The sequence below is a fragment of the Acomys minous genome (assembly GCF_964271855.1).
Source record: "Acomys minous genome assembly, chromosome: 11".
Lineage (NCBI taxonomy): Eukaryota > Metazoa > Chordata > Mammalia > Rodentia > Muridae > Acomys > Acomys minous.
Genome location: NC_140492.1, coordinates 767,419 through 782,419, shown reverse-complemented (window position 1 = coordinate 782,419; position 15,001 = coordinate 767,419). Strand labels below are relative to the sequence as shown.

The 15,001-nt window shown below is 50.5% G+C and overlaps 1 protein-coding gene across 5 annotated transcripts in view; it reads right to left on the bottom strand.

The window, feature by feature from the left end:
• PRDM15 (PR/SET domain 15) overlaps nucleotides 1-15,001 on the bottom strand; it is a 61,344-nt gene that overhangs the window by 35,683 nt on the left and 10,660 nt on the right. For 3 of the 5 annotated variants that reach the window (XM_084801187.1, XM_084801189.1, XM_084801185.1), the window contains exons 2-6: nucleotides 13,334-13,379; nucleotides 12,671-12,764; nucleotides 11,269-11,422; nucleotides 9,292-9,544; nucleotides 242-343 (exon numbers count right to left, since the gene is read on the bottom strand). In XM_084801187.1, coding sequence (XP_084657313.1) covers nucleotides 242-343; nucleotides 9,292-9,544; nucleotides 11,269-11,422; nucleotides 12,671-12,764; nucleotides 13,334-13,370 — 640 coding nt within the window. In that variant the 5' untranslated portion in view covers nucleotides 13,371-13,379. Of the gene's footprint in view, nucleotides 1-241; nucleotides 344-9,291; nucleotides 9,545-11,268; nucleotides 11,423-12,670; nucleotides 12,765-13,333; nucleotides 13,380-13,469; nucleotides 14,026-15,001 lie in introns of those variants that run through there. The other 2 variants (XM_084801186.1, XM_084801188.1) reach the window with 2 other exon arrangements.

Sequence of the window (15,001 nt, the reverse complement as noted above, 5' to 3'; positions counted from 1 at the left end):
AGAAACTAGGCAGGGTTACAATAGACAAGTCATGGTTTCTGGCCCAGAAACCATATCCAGAGCTGGGTCAGCAGTACAGTAGGGAGGTTAAAGCCAAGGAGAGAAGCTCTGAACAGCAGCTCACTGCTGACCATGAGGCAGACGATACAAAGCCTGACAACTATGAGCATGTGCCAACATGGATGAAAAAGCTCAATGATCTATCCACCTTGAATAACCCCACTTGCCACTTTTACCTTACCGTTCAGGAGCTGAAGTTCCTGGAAGGTATTGGAGCACACCTTACACACCCATTGGCCACGCTCAGGCTCTATGGGAACACTGGGCTCAGGGGTGCCTGCAGCTGTAAGACATAAGACACAAGGAGATGCCCACAGACTCATGAGCACTTGCATTGCAGGTACTGCCCTCAGTTTCACATGCATTGACCAAGTTCATCCCCATTTTACAGATGAGGAAGCCAGGCAGACATGTTATTCCCTGCCACAGGGTGAGTCCTGTTACCAGATGCAGAAATGTGGTCCCTCCCAGTCACCAGCCCTGTGGAACCACACCCCTTCATATTCCCAAAGAGAAAAACGAGTCTTCAAGACTCACAGTTGAGCTGAGCCTGGCTGTGCAGGCTTGTAATACTAACTACTTAGTAAGTTAGACAAAAAAATGGAAGTCCAAGCCCCGCTCTGGTCACAGAATAAGTTCAAGGACAGACTGGCCACTAAGTAAGGCCTTGTCTCAAAAGTTGTTGGTTTTTTTTTTTTTTTTTAAGGGGAGGGGGGCTGGGCATGTAACTCAGAAACAGATGCTTTACCTACAGTCTTCCTGTAGCAACACACACACACACACACAGACACACACACGCGCGTGTGCATGTGACTCACATTTACATTTTCAGTGGCTCACATAGCAGGGTATGGTGGGACCCACAGAGGCCATCTCAGTGTTCCTGAGCCCAGAATGGCTATGGCCCTGACCTGACATATCCCACAGAGACTTTTGTGTTAAGTATGTGCCTTGTAACTGTTGTCTGGCAGTGGAGCCTCGTGCCCAAGTAGGAGTAAGCTTTAACTGTCCAATTTTTTAAAATCCCCAACTGGGGCAGACGGCTGCTGCCAAGGCAGTGCCTCTAGCCATTCAATGATGACACACAAAAACCCAAGAAAGAGGGAAAAGGACAGTGCTGAAGAAACACAGACTGACCCTAGCTATGCAGACGGGGACTGCAGGCTCCTTTTCAGCAAGTCACAAGTGTCCTGCACTGGCTACGACCTGGTCTAATTAGTTTCCCCTTTTGGGTCAGCCCAAAGCTACCATCCCTGCAGCTGTATCCAGACCCATTGTCATGCAGCTCAACACTGCAGCTGAGTCTAGAGAGTCTCTCAGACCTGCAGCTGTAACCCACCATGCGAAAAGCAAAGAGCATCCCAACTCGCTGTGTTCCACACTAGTGCTGAGAACGCAAGGAGTAGACGAGGATGCGGACCAGCACATCTGTGCAGCGTGGAACCTGTTAGGCTGAAATCAGAGATGGGAAAAGCTAATAAAAAGGTGGCAGGTGGGAACTGCATCCTGAATGTCCCTCCCATTGTTTGAACTCTTCTTTGTCAATTTCTAGAAATCTGGTTAGGGACTCCCAGGAAACTGGGAGTAAACAGCGGAAAGAGCCAAATTCCCACTTCTCACTCAGGTTCCCAAACACTCAGAGGTTCCCAAGGAGAAATTTTTAAAAAGGAGCCCTTGGGGTCCAGCAAAGCTTCAGCAGGAGAAGGCGCCTGCTGCCAACCCCACACACCTGAGTTCAATGGGACCTACATGATGCAGGAGAGAACCAGTCCCAGAAGTTAACCTCTGGCTTCCACGTGTGCCATGGCATACATATATACAACACACACACACACACACACACACACACACACACACACACACACACACACGGCTGGGTTTCCTTTCATCTAATACAATAATCACATGAGAATTTGTGGAATCCGCTGCTCTGGCACTGAGTGAAGACTTCTCACTGGAAGAATCAATTAGCCTCGATGACAAAAGATTTGCGAAAGGTTAACTTCACGCGCGCGCGCGCGCGCGCGCGCGCGCGCACACACACACACACACACACACACACACACACACACACACACACAAATCAATAGTCAATAGCCAGTAGACCAGTCCTTAGATGCTTTCATTTCCAAACAGGAAAATGTCTCAGCCAAACAACATGACACAGCCAGAGTCCACAGCTGCATGAGAAGCAGGGCTTTAGGTGAGAGCATAGGTCAGAAACCAGGCACACAGACTGAGAAGAGCAGCAGAGCACACAGCAGCTTCGCTCAGGGCAGGTCACCGGGGGTGAAGTCAGGAGGGGAGGGAGAGGGACTGCTCGACAGGACACTACGGCAGAGTCACACACTTGCACACACCTGCTGAAAGCACCTGACGTAGGCACTCAACGTGGCGAGCTTAACTGAATGCATGGAAACTGGTTTGAAAATGAGAAAACACTGACCACAGAGCCAGCAGCAGAGAGCGCTAGAGCGACCAGACTGTGGACATGGCCTGGCTTCCCAGGGTCTAGCAGATGTCACCTTCTGCCTTTCTCATTAGAAGGGTGATTCTGAGTCCATGTTGCCCACTCCACCTAATTTTTCATGCCTTTGGAAGGAGAGCAAGTCATCCTCACTGTGGGTTCAGAGAAACATGTACCTACAGCCAGGATGAAAAAAAATCTATGTCCACTATTTTATTTTATTTATTTGTTTGTTCCTCAACTCACAGTGCTGACTGGTAAAGCTGTTGTTAAGTGAAAACACCAAGCCTGCTGCACCCTAGCTGTGACAGTGAGTAATATGAGCTGTTCCCCTGGTGGTCTTGTGGCCACTGAGGGCTGCAGCTGCCCAGCCTCAAGGGAGCCCTACCACCTATCACAGGCTGAGGGATGATCAAAGCTTATAATAAAGATTTCCTAACAAGGGAGCTGGAGAGATGGCTCAGTGGTTAAAAGCACCATCTGTTCTTCCAAAGGTCCTGAGTTCAATTCCCAGCAACCACATGGTGAAATCTAGGGCCTTCTCATAGTGGGCAGGCGCATATGTAGGCGGAATACTGTATACTAGTAAATAAATCTTTAAAAAAAATCTCCTAGCAAATACTCACCACTCACACAATCATAAAGTTAAAAAAATAATCACTAAATTCAACCATCAGAAGTTGGACACCATCCGTATTTAGGACCTGATTCCAGAGATGCACAAACAGACGGACTTGTGTAATAAAGATGCCCATGTAAAGAAAACGTGAAAGGGCAGGAAGAGCAGGAGCCCTCCTGGTCCACGCTTATCGTAGAGCCTGGGCCACAGTGCAGCTCCTGGGGTCCCACCCAGCTAGGGTGAGGACAAAGTGAGGTCTACAAGACTTGGACACTCCACCTGGGGGTGGCAAACTCTTGTGTGCCCAGAGCTAAGCAGAGTGCGGAGTCCATCCCTCTTAGCTCCAACTAGGGAACTAGAGTCAGTTGAGGCTGATTTATAGATGCTTCTCGCCTCTTCACAGGCCTTGCTCTCTGTGGGCTTTTGAGATGTGGGCAAGGCGGGCTGCTTGTGCTGGGGGGATACATCCAGTACATAGCCCAAGCTCTGTGGGGGTACTGTGGAGGGACTTGGGAAAGGACAGATGGGCAGTCAGTCAGGGAGGTAGCTGGCCTCTTAGCCAATGAGGAAGTCCAGGGGAGTGCTGGGAGGTGGGTTTTGTGCTCTGTGTATTCAGATGCTAAATTCTGTGCTGCCCCCCCCCCCCCCAGATCTGGTTCCAATCCAGATGAGTGCGTTCTCACACACACAGGTTTATGTTGTATAAACTTTGCTCCCCAATTATCTCTGATTGGTTCGTAAAAGGGCTGGACAGCCTGTAACTGGGCAGAAGAGAGGTAGGCGGGGCTTCTATTCCTGGGCTAGGGGGGATCTCAGGTAGAGACCATGAGGCAAAGGAGAAGGAAGAAGAAGACGGAGAGAAAGGGGAAGAAGATGGAGAGAAAGGATGTGGCCTGATGGAGCAGATGCAGCCAGACAGGCCCGATACTGGCAAGTAACTTAGGGCATGTGGCTGGAAAGAGCCAGACTAGCCTGGCTTACCATAAAGGAGATCTGCCCAGTTATTGTGTTTAAAGACTGTTGAATAAATCAATAGGTCTCTGTCTCGATTATTTGGGAGCAAAAATGGGTGGATAGAAAGCTCTGAATTAATAAATTTTCTACCATAGGGGAGCATATGCCAGCAGTGCCAGCCTGAGAGGGCTAGGTGAGTGCCGCAGAGGTAGAAAGACTGCTTGGTTGGCAGTAGTCAGTGACCTGTACCACTTACAAGTCCCCACCTGCTTGCACCTGTCCCAAAGCGCAATGAAACGCTTCTTAGCTCCTGAGCTGGGAGAAGCCTTATCTGTGCCTGGCTCTCTGTTTGCTGTTGCTTATAAGGCTGGCCTAGGACACACACCCAGGCTCTTCCATGTGGGAAAGACTGTAAGCTTTGTCACAGGTGAAAACAGTCTTGGCGGGCTTTACCCATGGATACCCTGAGGTAGACTGGGTGGAGCCATCCTGGGCCTGGAATTCAGAAAACCGACCTGGGGACTCCACCTGGACTATTGTTTTTCTAATCGACCCTCAATGGGAGAAGGAGACCGCCCTTGTGACACAGACAGGCAGAGAGGAGAGAGCAGCAACAAGTTCAGACCGAGCTTGAGCGCACGTGGATCAGCGAACAGGCTAGACCAACACGCAGGCCAGAGACACCTAAGGACCTGTCCCATGGAACGGATACCGGAAGGTTCACTCTTTTTTCCCTTTAATCTTTTTTCCCTCTTGTGTAAGCTATTTGGGTTATATAATAAAGTTTAATTGTTAAAAAACAATTACTACACTTCCACTACTCTAAACTTCACCTGACTAGAAATATAGGACAGGCAGAGCTCTCTGCCTGTGAGATCTCTGCAGAATGTCAGGAACTGCCCTATGAGGCCTCTGTATCACACTATGCTTGGCATAGGAAAAAACTTTTCTTTTCCATGAGAGGTCACTGTGTCTGGGGTCAGAAGCAGAGGCATTGCACCACTTTAGTGAAGAAACACTGTGTGATAACAACGAGCCAGGCTGCTTCCCTGGGAGACGCCCAGGACCAAGGTTAACGAACAGGGCAGGCACTGAAGCCACAGTGACTAGCTTCTCCAACAGGAGATCCTGAATCTGGTGGCTCAGTCAAATGATTCCGCCACAAAGAACTACATTCCTTGTATGCATATGCATCAGGACACACACAAACACATACATATACCTCTGCATATGTCTACACATGCACAATTTCATATATGTGTACATATACACAAGCATATGCACATATCTGTACATCTGAGCATACACAGACACATACCTAAAAATTTACACATATACTAACATAGGTACACACCTGTGTATCTGAATACACACGCACGCATGCCTGCACATATACAAGCACATGTATACTTCTATGGATCTGGACATACTAACATATACACACCGGTGCACTGTATAAACATGTTTACTACCAAATGCCTGTACATACACAAACACATGTATACTTCCATGGATCTGGACACACTAACACATACACACCTGTGCATCTGTACAAACATGTATACTACCGAATGCCTGAACATACAATAACATATGTAATTCTCATGGTTCCATATACTCTAACACATATACAAACCTATACATCTACATGCATACAAAATGTACACAGTGTATCTTGTACACATGCTGACAAGAGCACCCACACATCCACACACACACACACAAAGGCACCCATGCATCTGTTAACATCATGTGCTCTGCAGCTTAAAACAATCATATGTACACACCAAGGCATCTGTCCAGACATGCCACATGTTTGCAAGGGCACACACATGCTCATGAGGCAGACTTGAGGAGGAGCACAGTGGCAGCACTGGCACACTGACAGCACAGCAGCTACATCTGCTGTTCCAGTCCCGGTTTCCTCACCTTCTGAATTTTGATGCGGCCTGTTCCTTCACCTCACTTTCTACACTGTCCTCACTCGGCCTGCCCTTCGGTTTTACCTTCTACACTGTCACTGGCCTGCCCTTGGGTTTCACCTTCTACACTGTCACTCGGCCTGCCCTTGGGTTTTACCTTCTACACTGTCACTGGCCTGCCCTTGGGTTTCACCTTCTACACTGTCACTGGCCTGCCCTTGAGTTTCACCTTCTACACTGTCACTCCGCTTGCCCTTGGGTTTTACCTTCTACACTGTCACTCCGCCTGCCCTTGGGTTTCACCTTCTACACTGTCACTGGCCTGCCCTTGGGTTTTACCTTCTACACTGTCACTCCGCCTGCCCTTGGGATTTACCTTCTACACTGTCACTCCGCCTGCCCTTGGGTTTTATCTTCTACACTGTCACTGGCCTGTCCTTGGGTTTTACCTTCTACACTGTCACTCCGCCTGCCCTTGGGTTTTACCTTCTACACTGTCACTCGGCCTGCCCTTGGGTTTCACCTTCTACACTATCACTCCGCCTGCCCTTGGGTTTTACCTTCTACACTGTCACTGGCCTGCCCTTGGGTTTCACCTTCTACACTGTCACTCCGCCTGCCCTTGGGTTTTATTTTCTACACGGTCACTCCGCCTGTCCTTGGGTTTCACCTTCTACACTGTCACTGGCCTGCCCTTGGGTTTCACCTTCTACACTGTCACTCCGCCTGCCCTTGGGTTTCACCTTCTACACTGTCACTGGCCTGCCCTTGGGTTTCACCTTCTACACTGTTACTCCACCTGCCCTTGGGTTTCACCTTCTACACTGTCACTGGCCTGCCCTTGGGTTTCACCTTCTACACTGTCACTCCGCCTGCCCTTGGGTTTTATCTTCTACACGGTCACTCCGCCTGTCCTTGGGTTTCACCTTCTACACTGTCACTGGCCTGCCCTTGGGTTTCACCTTCTACACTGTCACTCCGCCTGCCCTTGGGTTTTATCTTCTACACGGTCACTCCGCCTGTCCTTGGGTTTTACCTTCTACACTGTCACTCCGCCTGCCCTTGGGTTTCACCTTCTACACTGTCACTCCGCCTGCCCTTGGGTTTCACCTTCTACACTGTCACTCGGCCTGCCCTTGGGTTTTACCTTCTACACTGTCACTGGCCTGCCCTTGGGTTTTACCTTCTACACTGTCACTCCGCCTGCCCTTGGGTTTTACCTTCTACACTGTCACTCCGCCTGCCCTTGGGTTTCACCTTCTACACTGTCACTCCGCCTGCCCTTGGGTTTCACCTTCTACACTGTCACTCCGCCTGCCCTTGGGTTTCACCTTCTACACTGTCACTCCGCCTGCCCTTGGGTTTCACCTTCTACACTGTCACTCCGCCTGCCCTTGGGTTTCACCTTCTACACTGTCACTCCGCCTGCCCTTGGGTTTCACCTTCTACACTGTCACTCGGCCTGCCCTTGGGTTTCACCTTCTACACTGTCACTGGCCTGCCCTTGGGTTTTACCTTCTACACTGTCACTCGGCCTGCCCTTGGGTTTTATCTTCTACACTGTCACTGGCCTGCCCTTGGGTTTTACCTTCTACACTGTCACTCCGCCTGCCCTTGGGTTTTACCTTCTACACTGTCACTGGCCTGCCCTTGGGTTTTACCTTCTACACTGTCACTCGGCCTGCCCTTGGGTTTTACCTTCTACACTGTCACTGGCCTGCCCTTGGGTTTTACCTTCTACACTGTCACTCCGCCTGCCCTTGGGTTTCACCTTCTACACTGTCACTCCGCCTGCCCTTGGGTTTCACCTTCTACACTGTCACTCCGCCTGCCCTTGGGTTTTACCTTCTACACTGTCACTCCGCCTGACTTTGCGTTTCACCTTCTACACTGTCACTCCGCCTGCCCTTGGGTTTCACCTTCTACACTGTCACTCCGCCTGCCCTTGGGTTTTACATTCTACACTGTCACTGGCCTGTCCTTGGGTTTTATCTTCTACACTGTCACTGGCCTGCCCTTGGGTTTCACCTTCTACACTGTCACTCTGCCTGTCCTTGGGTTTTATCTTCTACACTGTCACTGGCCTGCCCTTGGGTTTCACCTTCTACACTGTCACTCTGCCTGCCCTTGGGTTTTACCTTCTACACTGTCACTCGGCCTGTCCTTGGGTTTTATCTTCTACACTGTCACTGGCCTGCCCTTGGGTTTTATCTTCTACACTGTCACTCCGCCTGTCCTTGGGTTTTACCTTCTACACTGTCACTGGCCTGCCCTTGGGTTTCATCTTCTACACTGTCAGTCCGCCTGTCCTTGGGTTTTACCTTCTACACTGTCACTCGGCCTGCCCTTGGGTTTTATCTTCTACACTGTCACTGGCCTGCCCTTGGGTTTCACCTTCTACACTGTCACTGGCCTGCCCTTGGGTTTCACCTTCTACACTGTCACTGGCCTGCCCTTGGGTTTTAACTTCTACACTGTCACTCCGCCTGCCCTTGGGTTTTACCTTCTACACTGTCACTCCGTCTGCCCTTTGGTTTTACCTTCTACACTGTCACTCGGCCTGCCCTTGGGTTTTACCTTCTACACTGTCACTCGGCCTGTCCTTGGGTTTTACCTTCTACACTGCCACTGGCCTGTCCTTGGGTTAGGGTTTTACCTTCTACACTGCCACTGGCCTGTCCCTGGATCCCTCATCCTCTACACCAGCAGCTCTCAATCTCTCTGACCTCACTGGGGGGTTAAACAACCCTTTCACACGGGTCACCTAAGATCGCCAGAAAACAGAGATATTTACATTATGATACATAACAGCGCAAAATCACAGACAGCAAGAAATAATTTTATGATTGGTGGCCACCACAACAGGAGAAACTATATTATTAAAGGATCGCAGCCTTCGGGATGTTGAGAACTGCTGTTCTACATTGTCGCTTGGCTTGTCCTGCCCCTGGGCGTCTGTGCTCACAGGGATAAGCTGCTTCCTCACAGCATCAAGGGGACGGGCCATTGTGGGAACCCGGACACCAGAGCAACTGCTATTATACCCAAATGCCTCAGATCACACGAAGACAGACAGACAGGCGCCCTTTCTCACCAGCAAGAGTCCCAAGATTTGAGTGAGCTCTGTTTGTTACTCCATATGCCCAGGCATGGGGGACAAGCACTAGCGATGTGACTCCACCCCACCTCCTCTGCCCCAGCAGTTGACCCAGCACCTTCATTAGCATCTCTGGCATGGTGCCCAGCCCTAGTGAGGAAACAGGATGTACCCTGAACACTGGAGCAGGCCTGCTTCAGCATGGGCTTGTCCATCTTCTTGGCATAAAAGGCAGCGTACCACACACGCAGCTCTGTGCCCGCTGGGATGTCCCGTGAGGTGGTGAAATACACATCACTGCCGTGCTGGTAGGCTGTCAGGTTCTGGTGCCCAGGCTCCAGCGCTGGTCGCACCAGCATCATCCAATTGCAGTCATCCTCGTTGGAAGTGTCGAAGCACACAGGATGCCCATCCTTCTGGAACACCTGAGGAGAGGGCCACAGGCTGGTTACCCACCAGTCTATCTGGGTGGCACGGGACCATGAGGAGACCACACTGCTTCTGATAGGAACATGTTTACCATGGCGGAGGGATGAAGGGAAACTCTGGCTTAGATGGGTCAGACTAATCACAAGGAGGAGGAAGCTGAAGACATCCAACAGATCCCTCGTCAATAGTGTGTCTGAGGACTATTTGCCAGCCAGCTGGGGAGCAAGACACCTGAGTTCTCCTGTCCAGGCATCAAGTGTTCTCTTCCTATGCAGGAGTCAAGGGAACCCTGAGTTCTCCTTTCTAGGCATCATGGAGACCCTGAGCTCTCCTCCTATCCAGCATAATAACAAAGAGCTTTCCTCTCGGGTTTACTGGGGATGGGACACCTGAGTTCTCCCATGGTGAGATATTGGAACTCTCTTCCTGGTTCTGCTCCAAGCACATCATCAGCAGAATCCTTCCATCCAGGTATGCTGGCCCCAGTCTTTAGAACATCACTAACGCTTCAAGGTTAATTGAGGGCAGGACAGGAAGAGCCTTTAGGGTCTTTGAGTTAGCACAGACACAGGGTCTGTGGAACGATGGCTGCTTCCTCAGGGACCCTGCCCTGCTCCAAGCTTTTCCTGAACATACCCTTATTAGTGCATGGCCCTTAGAAGTGCAGAAATCAACTGGGAGGCCATGTGGCGCCCAGTGACACCTAGTGGGCGTGGAAGGCACATTTCCACCCTCCTCTCATGGGCACAGGACTTCCCTTGAGATACACACAGGTGCTCAAAGCTGAGAACAGGTTGATACCTGAAAAATAAACTGTAGAACTGAGGTGGAAGAAAGCCAGACAGGCATGAAGGACTTTCTCCAACTATGAGCTGGTGCCAGGGTTTACCCATAACCTGGGCCCACAGAGGGCAGGCACAAAGCCACCTGCCTTCGGCTCAGATTTAGTCCTTTCCCCATTATTCCTTAGCACAGAACCTTTCCTTTCCTTCCTTAAGTGTCTACCATCAAGTGCCTGTCTGTACTCTTTGGCTGAAGTCTGTCTGGCCCATAAGCTCAAATATCCCAAGAGTGCCAAATTCTGAAGCTACACCATCTAAGGCTGGTGGCCACCTCTTCTGGGTCTCAAGGAAGAACACAATGTCCCTAGGGCTGCTGAGAAGCATCTCAGCCCTCATCTGTTTATGTACAGCTATTTCTGAAGGCTTGTGCCATGTCTGAGCCTCCTCAGCCTCAGCAGGCTTCCTGCGGTTCACTTTAGATCCTCAGCTATCCCTGTAACTGACATCCACTTTGTTTTCTGTCTTGTTTTTGGTGTTCTCCCTCAGATGTGTTTTGTGCAGCCGCCAGGCCCCATGCTGTCACTCAATCTCTGAGAGCTTCGTGCAGCTTACACATGAGTGAGATAACCACACCAGTGCAGGAAGCTTACAGAAACCATCACTGTGCTGCAGCCATAGCACCTGCTGGGGAAGAAGCGGAGTTACGTCAGCCTGGGGTCATTCCTGTCTGTTCTTAAATGAATTCCCCAAAGACCTACAAGTTAATAGGCACTGCCTTAACCTCACACTCTGTGACGTAAAGCACACTGAAGCGAAAGGAAGAATTCTCCCGCATTTCCAATCCTCTCCACTCAGCGGTCCTCACCCGGCTCCCGCCAGGAGTCATGCAGCCCTGGATTCTGAAGGGGGCATGGAGCCTCTGCCCCTGCAGCTTTTACCTTCAGAGGAAATGCAGATTCTTTCTCCCACTTGGCGACCCTCCTGGACTCAAACGGACCAAACTGTGTGCGCTTGACTAGCTGGGTCACTGCAAACACACCTTCAGCCCCGTCATCCAGGCGCCTGATCTCCAGGTTAGAGGGGAGGGAGGACCTGGAAGCAGAAGGAGTCTCAGGGAGGCCCTGCCGGCTCCCCCAGGGACCAGAGCAGCTCAGTGCCTCACTCACCATCACGCTTCACAGACGCACCTTGTGTGTGTTTGGGGGGGGGCAGGTAGAAACAAAGCCCTCCCTCTGCATGGGAACAGGACTGGGCTAAGCTTTGGAGGACCCAGAGCCCATACACTAAGGGACACATATAAAGCCACACAGGACACCGCTGCCCCCACATTCCTGGTGTGGGGGCTGAGGCACAATAACTTAACCAGACCAAGTTATGACATTCAAGGTTGTGTGTAGAGAAGGGTGGGGGAAGGGAGAAAAACAGGGGCACAGAGCAGGGTGAAGTGCTTTGTGCACGCCGAAGATCAGCAAAGGGGTCTGGGTGGGCTGGACCAGCTTCACTGAGGATGTGCCTTTATTAGCCAGACTAGGTCAAAGAAAACGCTGGAAAATGAGGTCATAGAGCTAGGACCTCAGTATGGGTGAGGCTTGGGCCAGTGGGTTACCATCAGAGCCTCACAGAGGTAACTTAGACATGGCATGGCAGCTTATGGCCCTTACACTAGATCTCTGAAGGCCTGAAGAGCAATGCCTGGCTACCAGGCTGCCTCAGTACATCTTCAAGGTAAGGTGTATTTTTCCTGGTAGAGTCAGCAGCCTGACCTGTTGCCTGGATGACCCGTCCAGAACTTTTACCCTCTCCAATTTCATCTACAGTGCATACCTGTCCATAGAGTCCTAGATTAGGACACGGATAAACTCAACAGGCAGACCTATGGTTTGGCCACTTTTTCTTTTCTTTCACTGATAGAGATTCTCTGTGTAGCCCTGGCTGCTCTAGAACTTGCTATGTAGACCAGGCTGTCCTTGAACTCACAGAGTTCCACCGGCCTCTACATCCTGAGTACTGAGATTAAAGATGTGCACCACTACCACCTGGCAAGTTTGGCCACTTCTGCTCTTACATAAACTGAAGAAGGCTGGCATAGCCCAGCCCGGTGAGGTCCCTGACGAAACACACCTTCATGCTTTGAAACAATTAGGACTGATTGCAGGGGGAAGGTGCCCAGCTCCCGTAGGGACGGACAACGCCCCCCCACCCCCCCACCCATTCTCACTTTGGTTCTTGAGCCTCCTTCTACCTGCAGACACATGGGGCCTCTGCACTCTGGCCACACAGACAGGCAGAGAGCCCCTCTTCATAGACAGGGCTGCTGTGGCAGCTTAGGCACTCGCTCACCTTGCCCTGCTCAGCACAAAGGAGTCCTTGACCATGACCACGGGTCCCAGTTCAGGGCATTCTGAGTCATGGTACTGGCTGCAGTCTTCACACCCTGTAAACAGACACTGTGTGTCAGAGAAGACAATGTCCAGGGAAAGAGAAGCCCAAGACCACAAACCTGGGAGAGGGGACTCTAACGCCATGAGGCTCATGAGACGTATGCGGACACAAAGACAAGCAAGGGTGCAGCAGACGGAGGTCTCCTCTGAGTACTCCTGAAAGCACAGAATGCCAAGCAAGAGCCCCTTCCCAAGAGCACAAGTCTATGGCGCTTTCAAGTCCCACATAACATCTCCATGGTGAGGAAGGTCAGGATTTAGAACAACACTAACCCATGACCCTAAACCTCATAGCCTTCATTCTTTCTAAACCTCGGGTGACTTTCTGAGTTAAGGATCACCCAGTCATGTGCCACTAATGGCAGTCCTGAAGAGAAGCGGCCTGAGGCCACAGCACTACAGCAGACAGGTAACATTCAGGCTCACAAAGCAAGTCAGCACATTACAGACTTAAAAGAGATGCATGTCTGTGCCATACAAACATCATGTGGCTGCTGCTCTGCCTAGACAGGAAGTGTCAGCCCCAGCACGCCAGCCCCAGACTGGCCTCCTGGTCACTCACAGATAAACATGATCTCATCGTTGCCATCTTCAGCCATTGCTGACACCTGTCAAGATACAAGAGAGCGCCATTAATAGTGAGCTTTTACAACATGGCTTACGTGGGGGTCTCCCTGGGTGTATAAGTACGCATATACCTGTGTGCATATGTGTGTGGAGGTCAATGTCACCCTTAGGTGTCAATCTTCTGGAGCCATTCTCCAAGACAGGGACTTCCCCTGGGACCTAGGGTTTGCCAATTAGGCTAAGCTGGCTGGTCAGCGAGCATCAGAGACCCCGTGTCTGCCTCCCCAGTGCAGAGATTACAAGTGCATGCTGCAAGCCCAGCTTTTGAAATGTGGGTTCTGGGGATAGAACTCAGGTCCTCATGCTTGCCTGGCAATTACTGAATTGACTGAGCCATCTCTTCAGCTCCTCAATAGCTTTTAGAGATAATCTCTAACACTCCTCAATCCTGTGCAGGAACATAAAACACAGTGCCTTCAAGAGAACAAACACTGAAATCCTTATTTTTAACTTTAAACATGTCCTCATCTACAGTAATAATGATCCTTAGGAAAAGCAATATATTTGGAGGTCTTCATGTCTAGGGGAACCTTCATGAACTCAGATCTCTATTGCTTCATAGCAGCTGCCATTTATAAAAATATATACTGTATTTTAGAAGCTACTTTTCTTACTGCCACTGCTTCTCTGCCCTCCCCCCCGCCCCGGGGGCTGTGAATTCCTCGCAGGCAGTCATTTCTACTATAAGCTGTCCCTCAGTATCTACCCTGAGTGTGTAATAAGTAGTGTGTGACACATACCATGGTGGGTTCTCCTGCTTCCACAACGCCCTATGTCAAGCTATTTCTATTTCCCATCCATCCTTTGAAGGTTGCCTCAAAAGCCATCTCCATAGTAGGCAATAGACCACAGACGAATCCTGTTCCAAACATGTGCTTCAGCCAAGGTCACGCAGATGCCTAACCTATAAAGCGGCTATAAAAACACCTGCTTCATTCAGTTTGGGGAGAAACGCTAAGTGAGGCGCACCCAGTGTCTCCCACCCAACGATCCTTCCAACTCCACACCCTCTCAGGCATCTGATTACTCGGTCTACAGCTGGTTGTTGTCTCGGGAGAGGATGCAAGCTGATACACGCCTCCTGAATGTCCTCCAAACCCATGCCAAGCCCAGCTGCTTTAACATGAGAGCGTAGGTAGAATAAAGCCTCAGTGAAAACTCAGACAGGATGAAGCGAAGAAGGAAAAGGCTGAAAGCACTGGGATGGGAGAAGAAAGGTGCTATAAGGAATCCAGGGAGGCGACTCTCAGGTTTAAAGTTTTCCATGTTGCTTAAAAATACTAACAACGAGCAGGCACATTAACTCCCAAACTCAGCAAAACACTTTCTTTTTCTAGAATCGGCGTCTAGGCTAGAAGCTGGCCTACTAACTCTCTATCCCAGTTCACGCCTCTCCCTGGCCTCTCCAGACTCATGTAGAGTGGGTACCAAGCCAGGATGGGGACAGTGGCTGGTCACTGAGCAGAAAGCAAGCAGGGACTGCCTCAGTCTATGGCTGGTACTGCTGGCCAGAGACCAGAAAAGGTAATAAGAGGCTACCCAAGCCACAGCTAGACCCCAGCAGGACACAGCATGCAGCCAACAATGCTGATCAGAATGGAAC